The sequence below is a fragment of the Macaca fascicularis genome, chromosome 6 (assembly GCF_037993035.2).
Source record: "Macaca fascicularis isolate 582-1 chromosome 6, T2T-MFA8v1.1".
NCBI classification, from domain to species: Eukaryota; Metazoa; Chordata; class Mammalia; order Primates; family Cercopithecidae; genus Macaca; species Macaca fascicularis.
Genome location: NC_088380.1, coordinates 185,497,951 through 185,507,184, shown reverse-complemented (window position 1 = coordinate 185,507,184; position 9,234 = coordinate 185,497,951). Strand labels below are relative to the sequence as shown.

Below are 9,234 nucleotides of genomic sequence, written 5' to 3'. Positions count from 1 at the left end.
TGAGAAAGTCTTCCAGCGGATTCCATCGTAGAGTCAGGGCTGGGAAGCTGTCCTTTCACGGGATTCACCTGTAGACACGATCCACAATTTCACTGAATGCATAGGCCAGTGGGAGAGCTAGACTTGACCAGGGAGTTGTGTTGAAATGTACTGTGTCCAAGTTGAGGACAGCATGGTGAGGCAGCGCCTGTGAGGAGTGCCAGGGTTGGAGAAGGCCTCCATGCCCAGGGCGACGGGGGCCTGCAGGAGGAGAGGGCCTGCTGGGTGACTGGTGATGGGAGCAGAGCAACAAGCAGAAGCAGCAAAGGCCCAAGGCCACACAGTGCCCAGCGTGTTCAGGAAATGGGAGAAGCCTGGAGCCCGGACAAACAGAGAAAATCAGCTTGATCTGAAGCTGCCCCACGGCCATGGAATGAAGAATGTCTGCCCCGAAAAGTCACAGAAACAGGCTTGGGTGCAGACCGAGGACAAGATAAGCAGGGTCCCCATTAGAATGCAACAGCTGTGGCCCGTGGAAGGAACCTTGACGCCTGCACTATTTTAATTTCAGCATGAATAAAAAGTCAGTTAATGGTACTTATTTAGAAAATAGGGTATCAGGCTGGTTGCGATGGCTCATGCCTGTAATTCCAGCATTTTGGGAGGCCAAGGTGGGTGGATCACCTGAGGCCAGGAGTTCAAGACCAGCCTGACCAACACGGTGAAACCCGTCTCTACTAGAAATACAAGATAAGCCCGGTGTGGAGGCACACGCCTGTAATCCCAGCTACTTGGGCGGCTGAGGCAGGAGAATTGCTTGACACCAGGAGGCAGAGGTTGCAGTGAGCTGAGATTGCACCACTGTACTCCAGCTTGGGTGAGAGAGTGAGACTCTATCAGAAAAAAAAAAAAAAAAGAAGGAATGAAAATCGGCTACCAATCATTTCTGATTGAGAAGAAGCTGTCATTGGGAATAAAGAATTCAGGAATTATTTCTGCACTTCTGTTTTTGAAACAGCCTGGATGCAGTTGCTATTTATACCAAGGCAGAAACCCTGAAGATGAGTTGAATGGGAGGTGATGCTGGGGGTGAATACGCTGAGTGGAGGCTCCTGCTAGATGTAGAGCTGAGATGCCTAAAGTTCCTATTTGCCTCCAACAAGACAGAAGGCTCAAGCCTGGGGAAAAAGATGATGTTCATTAACATTTGGGGGAGAGGAAGGAATAACTTGGTCAGATTTTTGTCTCAGATGGTCCCTGAGGCAGAGTGGGGGTGTATTGGACAGGCCCAAAGTGGGAAGCATAGGGAACAGTTTCCGGGCCATATGGGCATCCGGAAACAGAGGCCTGAAATGTCTGTGGAAATGAAGAAAATGTGATATTTTTAGACAACATGGAAAAGCAGAGATTAGTCTTAAGCCAATACACGTGGAGTTTGTTCTGACTTAACAGGGTACCACTAGGTTGAGCATGGTGGCTCACACCTGCAATCTCAGCACTTTGGGAGGCCGAGGCAGGAGGATTGCTTGAAATGAAGAGTTCACAACCAGCCTGAGCAACGTAGTGAGACCCTGTCTCTTCAAAAAAAAAAAAAAAAAAAAAAAGCCAAGCGTGGTGGCACAAGCACCTGTAGTAATCCTAGCTACTTGAGAGACTGAGGCAGTAGGATCACTTGCCCAGGAGTTTGAGGCTGCAGTGAGCTGTGATCATGCCACTGCACCTCAGACTGGGCAGCAGAGCAAGACCCTGCCCCTAAAAATAAAACATGGGTAGAAATAAAGTACCAATCACTGTAAAGCCCCCTTTCCTGTCTTCTCAGACGCTATCATGAGCTAAAAGCCATGAATCAGGATTGTGTCGAGTAGAGTGGAATCAATCCCAAGAGTTAAGATTTATTCTGAGGGGCATCCCTAATCCTGGACTGCATCTGAGATTCTGAAGCCAAAAAACAACCTAGGAGTTGTTTCCCTCCCATGCTGGGTACTCAGCACCCTCCCTCTTGGTCCCCACCATCACTTACTTTCCCAAACTATTAACCACCCTCCAGTATCCCTCTCTGCTTCCTCACTTCTGTATATGCACATCTCAAGTCTGTCCTCTTGTCAGGAGAAAGCTCTGTTTGCCTCTCTCCTCCCTACCCTAAACTCCTTTTCAATCTAAGCTTCTCAGAGAGGGTCCCACATCCATAACTGCCATCCATGACCATCCATTCACCCTCACCCAGCTGAAGCCCAGTCTCTTCCCCGAATCCTCACATCACAGTTAATCCTCAGAGGCCAAACCCTAAGGACGTCGCTGACCATCAGCGCCAGCTCAGGGGGAAGGGGTGATCTGTGGGAATGTAACAACCCGTCCCTTTGCCTTTGGAGATGCTGGGCTCAGAGACCCTTAGAACCCCTGCCGAGCTGATCTCCAATCTCCCTGTCGCAGTTATTCAATCATATTCTAGTCTGGATGAAGGGATTTTGCAGATGTGATTAAAGTACTAAATTAGTTTATCTTTAGTTAATCCAAAGTCTCAAGGTTGGGTGGGTCTAACCCAATCACATTTAAGATATTTAAACATGGTCGATCTGCACTGGCTTCAGAGACCTCCAGAAGCAGAGAGAAGCACACACGTTTCCACACTCCGGCTCCCCCTGACTCTCCTAGGTTCGGTCAGCGGAGACTAAGTACCAGTGTTCCGCCAACCCAGGAACAGAGCAGGCCCTGCAGGCGCAGCGAGAAGACAGATTCCCCGGAGAGCACTCAGGAGGAAAAATGGAGGTAACTTTAAGGCAGCCCGATGCCTGTTTCGTGGGAGGGTGGCTGGGGTTGTCTTTCATTTCATCTCACAAGAATTTTTGCAGCCATTGAAATGTACGCTGTTCCTTTTTATTTTATTTATTTATTTTTTGAGACGGAGTCTCGCTCTGTCGCCCAGGCTGGAGTGCAGTGGTGCGATCTCAGCTCACTGCAAACTCCCAACTCCCGGGTTCACGCCATTCTCCTGACTCAGCCTCCCGAGCAGCTGGGACTACAGGCGCCGCCACCACGCCCGGCTCATTTTTTTTTGTATTTTCAGTAGAGACAGGGTTTCAAAGTGTGTTAGCCAGGATGGTCTGGATCTCCTAACATGATCCACCCGCCTTGGCCTCCCAAAGTGCTGGGATTACAGGCATGAGCCATCTTACCCTCGCAGGTGCCCGCTTCCTCTGTATGCTCAGCCACAGGCGTTCTCTAGTAGCTGTTTTGAAGTCTAGCTCCACTGATTCCACCATCTGTGTCATTTCTTGGTCTCTTGATGGATTTTCTACCAGTGGTGAATTGTGTTTCTCTGTTTTGTTGTATGCCGGGCCATTGAAGGTAGGAGGCCAGCCCTGTGCATTTTACGTGATTAGGTGCCAAATACTTCGTGTTCTTTTAACTAATGTTGGGCTTTTCTTTGTCATGCAGTTAAATTATTTGGAATTAGACTGATGCTTTGGGGGATCGTTTTGAATCTTTGTTAGTTGGTATGAGAAGAAACTTCAGTCTGTGGGTAATTTGACCCCACTGCTGAGGCCCTGCTCTCCTAGCACTCTCTTCAAAGGCCCTTGGACTAGGCAGACTTTTCACTCCAGCTGTGGAGACTCAGATTCTCCATCGCCCAGAGTGACCCCAGGAATTTTTCAGCCTGGTCCTTTCTCGCGGTGCTTTCCCAGCCCAGGCAGTTTTGTCTCATTCATGCTCTGATCTCTGCTTGGACGGGGGACTTCCCAGTAGATCCACAGAGCTCGCTCTCTTCCCTCTCTCCACCCTCTCCCCAGTACTGCTTCTGTGTCCTACACTTGCCACTGTGAGGTCCAGCAGACTCTCCTGAAGTTCTCAGCTCAGGAGAACACATACGCTCTGCTTGATTTCCCTCTCCCTGCTCTCCAGCCTGGAAACTGGATGCAGGTTTGAGCTGGGTACTTGTAGGAGCCCCAAGTCTTGTTTCCTGCCTTCACTCCATTGCCCCATGCGCCCTTGTCCAGTGTCTAAAACCCCTGGGTTCATGTTGTTCGTCTGGCAGTTTACTTTTTAAATACAAGGGGAGCCAGTCGCAGTGGCTCACGCCTGTAATCCCAGCACTTTGGGAGACCAAGACAGGCCGAGACAGGCGGATCACTTGAGGTCAGGGGTTCGAGACCAGCCTGACTAACATGGTGAAACCCCGTCTCTACTAAAGAAACACAAAACATTAGCCAGGTGTGGTGGTGCGTGCCTGCAATCCCAGCTACTTGGGAGGCTGAAGCAGGAGAAGCACTTGAACCCAGGAGGCAGAAGTTGCAGTGAGCTGAGATTACACCACTGCCCTCCAGCCTGGTGACAGAGCAAGACTCTGTCTCAAAAAAAAAAAAAAAAAAGATATTCTAATATGTAAATATTTATCTTTTTTATTATTATTATTATTAGAAAGTAACACTTCCCACCGAAACTACCAGAAACATCCAGAAAATGAAGCAGAAAAATGCAGCCCAGGAATCAGAAAAGGCCTCAGGTATGGGGTCCTCAGAGTCTTATATGTAGTAGAGAAAATTTTCCAGCCCACCTCCGTCTTCTCGAGTCTGATATGCTCATCCCAGCCCCAAGAGGGGGCATCTCAGGGGATTCCAGGGCTGCCCTCAGCATCCCCCAAGCTCCCTGCCCACAGCTCGGGTGACAGTGAGAGGCCCCGCAGGGGTGGGATGTGAGTCCCACATCAGAGGGGCGCTCCCAGGCAGCAAATACGCCGTCACACCCTGTCAGTATCCTCTGAGACATTTTAAGGAAGTTGAGCAAGACCCAGGCTCTCAGGTGCCTCCTTGCCTGTCCCAGTGACCGGATGTGTCAGGCATCAGGACTTAGGCAGATACCGAATCTCTCACTTCTCCTTTGAGGTCCTATCATCTCCCGTAACTGAATAAAGTCAAGTTCGGACCTGTCCGTGTAGAGGCAGCATCTTGCACGTGTGCAGGTGAGTTATGCCAAAGTACATCCATATTCCTCTTTCCTTCCAGTCCGGTCAATGAAACCTTGGAGTGACCAGGAAATCCAGAGTTTCCTGCAGGAATGGGAATTTCTTGAACGGGAAGTGTACAGGGTGAAGAAGAAGTACCACGTAGTATCAAAAACAATTGCCCAGCGTCTCAAGCAGAGAGGTATGAAGAAGAGCTGGCAGGAATGTCTCCAGATGCTAATAAGCTTGCAGGACTTGTACTTCACTATTCAGGAGGCCAACCAGAGGCCAAGGTGCCTACCCTTGCCATGTCCTTATGGCGAGGCCCTGCACAGGATTCTGGGATACAGATGGAAAATCGGTGTCTTCTCAGGTTTGTGTGTTTTGTATTCATCTTCATAGTCCTTTAGTGACTGCCATTGGCTTCCCCTACCCCACCCCTACCATCCTTGTGCCCTGAGTAGAGCAGAGAATGACGAGACAGGCCCCTGCCCAGAGCCCCTGGCACACAGCACAGGGGACTTGCTGCTCTGATGGGCTGCCTGCCTCTATTTTTCCTTTTTGTTCTTCCCCAAAGTAATAATGCTGAGGACTTTGTTCAGGGACTTGTTCAGAATGGACATGGCCCTGGGGCTGGGTGAGGTCACAGGCAAGGATTCAGGTACAGGGTGGGTGATGCCCTCACGAGCCCTCCATGTGTCTTCTGTCTCTCTCAGGTCCTCCCTGTGCAGATGCGGTTGACCTCGCACCTCCTGAGCACCAGCCCCAGGCCTGTGGCATTCCCATAGCCGTTCAGGAGCTGACGTGGGCCCCGACACCTGTGATCTATGTGGGAAATCCTCCGGTACCCGAATGGGAGCCCTGGAACACGAATAGTCATGCTCCATATATGAATCCTGCTTTTCCCCCAGCAGCCCCAGGCCCCCTACCACAGTGGGCCATCTCTACTGACTGATCCAGATCTTGAAGACAATTAGAATCTGGATCCCGATTCTTCAGAAAGACTGAAAAGTAGCACAATCTGTGTGTGTTAGTGCATGACTCCTTCCCCTCCTCACCTGGTGCAATGAGAATAAATGTGAAATAAATGATCGACCGTGACCTCATCCCTTTCTGGCTCGTGCTTGTGGCTTGGGTTGAACCTCCAATTGTAGAGACCATGGGACAGGGAGGGGGCTCAGCCCCCCGGTGACCTGGGACCCATCCTTTCATTCCTGCATCATGCTTCCTGCATGGAAGCCCCTTTGTAGTAAGGGACAACTTTTACACCAGAGGTAACTGCTCAATCCTGCCTTCATTTCCTGGCTGTGTGAACCGTAGAAACCTTTTTTTTTTTTTTTTTTGAGATGGAGTCTCACTTTGTTGCCCAGGCTGGAGTGCAGTGGTGTAATCTCTGCTCACTGCAACCTCCACCTCCTGGATTCAAGCAATTCGCTGCCTCAGCCTCCCACGTAGCCGGGATTACAGGCGCCCGCTACCATGCCCAGCTAATTTTTGTATTTTTAGTAGAAACGGAGTTTCACCATCTTGGCCAGGCTGCTCTTGAACTCCTGACCTCAGGTGATCCACTCCCCTTGGCCTCACAAAATGCTGGGATTACAGGCGTGAGCCACTGCGCCCAGCCAGAACTTTTATTTCATGTTTCTGAGCCCCCAGATCCTCATATTAAAATTGAAGCTGATATCTTACTTCAGGAGAGAGTTTTTGGGAAAAAACACATACCTGGCATAATCACTCTGTGTTACGTTCATTTTCCCACATTTCTCAGTGGTCTCATTGAGAAGTGAAGCCAGCTGGCTTCTGGGTGGGGTGGGGACTTGTAGAACTTTTCTGTCTAGTGAGAGGAGTGTAAATGCACCAATCAGTGCTCTGTGTCTAGCTAGAGGATTGTAAATGCACCAATCAGCATTCTGTAAAAATGGACTAATCAGCACTCTGTAAAATGGACCAATCAGCAGGACATGGGCGGGGCCAAATAAGGAAATAAAAGCTGGCCGCCCCAGCCAGCAGTGGCAACCTGATCACATCCTCTTCGATGTTGTGGGAGCTTTGTTCTTTCTTTGTTCTCCACATTGGGGTCTGCACCGCCTTTAAGAGCTGTAACACTCGCCGTGAAGGTCCGTGGCTTCATTCTTGAAGTCTGTGAGACCAAGAACCTACCGGAAGGAGAAACTCTGGACATGTCTGAAGGAACAAACTCCGGCCACACCATCTTTAAGAGCTGTGACACTCACCACAAAGGTATGCGGCTTCATTCTTGAAGTCAGCCAGACCAAGAACCCACCAGAAGGAATACATTCCGGACACATTGTTATTATATTTTTTTGAGACGGAGTCTAGCTCTTGTCCCAGGCTGGAGTAGGGTGGCACAATCTCGGCTCACCGCAATCTCTGCCACCTGGGTTCAAGCGATTCTCCTGCCACAGCCTCTCAAGTAGCTGGAATCATGCACCACCACATCTGGCTAACTTTTTGTATTTGTTAATACATGGAGACGGGGTTTCTCCATGTTGGTCAGGCTGGTCTGGAACTCCCGACATCAGGTGATCTGCCGGCCTCCGCCTCCCAAAGGGCTGGGATTACAGACGTGAGCTACGCACCCAGCCCGTGGTCTTATTTTTTTAGGAAACATGATTTTGAGATAATTACAGTTTTACATGCAGTTGTAACAACTAGTAGAGAGGGATTAGAGAGACCCCTTAGGCCCTGTGTCCAGGTTCCCCCAGCGGTAACAGCCAGAAAGCACAATATCATAACCAGGATATTGACATCCATACAGTCAAGAGGGTCAGCAGAAGAAACCGTCTCACTGCCCTTTATGAGGGACATGCACGTCCCTCCTGCCCTCAGCCCCTGCCTAACTCCTGGCAACCCCTGAAATACTCTTCCTTTTAATAAGTTTGTTATTTCAACAGTGTTATATAAATGGGATTGTACGGTATGTAGCTTTTTGGGAATAGTTTTTTTCAGTTACTCATTAGAGATTCCTCCAGGTTGTTGCATGGATCAATGTTCATTCCTTTTTCTTGCCGTGTAGTGTTCCACTGTGTGGATGTACCAGATTAAACCATTTGCCCATTGAATGACATCCAGGCTGTTTCCAGTTTGGACTATTGTGAATAAAGCTGCTATAAACCTCCAGATACAGGTTTTGTGTAAACTGAAGACTTCCTTTGGGATAAACACCCAGGGGTACAATTTCCGGGTGTATAATATTGCATGTGTAATTTTTTTTTTTTTTGAGACGGAGTCTCACTCTGTCACCCAGGCTAGAGTGCAGTGGTGCAATCTCAGCTCACTGCAACCTCTGCCTCTGGGGTTCAAGCGACTCTCCTGCCTCAGCCTTGACAGTAGCTGGGATTATAGGCGCCTGCCACCATACCTAGCTAACTTTTGTATTTTTAGTAGAGACAGGGTTTCTGCATATTGGCCAGGCTGGTCTCGAACTCTTGACCTCAGGTGATCCACACACCTTGGCCTCCCAAAGTGCTGGGATTGCATGCATGAGCCACCGTGCCTGGCCTAATTTGTTTGTTTGTTTGTTTACCGGATGGCTGTGTCATTCTACACCCCCACCAGCAATGTATGAGTGAAACAGTTTCTCCACATCCTCACCAGCATTTTGTTTTGTCACTGTTCATGAAAAGGCGAATAGAATGGCCTTCAGAGTGTCCAGCACAGAGGGCCTGAGCAGAGCTCGGAATGATGGGACTGACCTCTGCCCAGGGCCCCTCTGTAGAGCATCACAAACAGTGATACCTAATTACGGCTTCCATTTTCAGTTCCCTAGCGGCTGGTGATACGGAACATGTTGTATGCTTATTTGCCATCTGTGTATCCTCTGCAGTGACATGGCTCTTCATGGTTTTGACCATTTTCTAATTGGATTTTTGTTTTTATTGTTATTATTTGAGTTTTTTATATATTCTAGTTTTAAGGGATATGGGTTTCACAGATGTTTTCTCCCTGTTTGTAGCTTGTCTTTTCATGCTCTTCTTACGGGCTTTCACAAAGAAAAGACTTTATGAGGTACAATTTATCAAAATTTTAATGGGTAGTGCTTTGGGTGGCAAATCTAAGAACTCTTTCATTAGTCCTAGATCCTGAAGACTTTTTCCTATATTTTTCTAAAAGTGTTACAGTTTTACATTTTGCATTTAAGTCCCTGGTATGTTTGAGTTAAATCGTGATTAAAGTTTGTGAAGTTTAGGTTAAGGTTCATTTTGTGTGTATGTGCCTGTGAATGTCCAGTTGCTCCAGTACTATTTTCTGAAGAGGCTGTCTTTTCTGCATTGAATTGGTTTTGCATTTATGTA

The 9,234-nt window shown here is 48.6% G+C and overlaps 1 protein-coding gene across 1 annotated transcript; it reads left to right on the top strand.

Annotated features, from left to right (window-relative positions):
- Positions 1 to 274: 274 nt before the first annotated feature.
- Positions 275 to 6,012, top strand: MSANTD5 (Myb/SANT DNA binding domain containing 5). The gene is made up of 5 exons (XM_045395096.2): positions 275 to 511; positions 2,632 to 2,745; positions 4,396 to 4,480; positions 4,980 to 5,291; positions 5,635 to 6,012. Exons 1-5 carry the CDS (start codon positions 275 to 277, stop codon positions 5,871 to 5,873), a joined length of 987 nt encoding a protein of 328 aa, XP_045251031.2. The 3' UTR covers positions 5,874 to 6,012.
- The last annotated feature ends 3,222 nt before the right edge of the window (positions 6,013 to 9,234 follow it).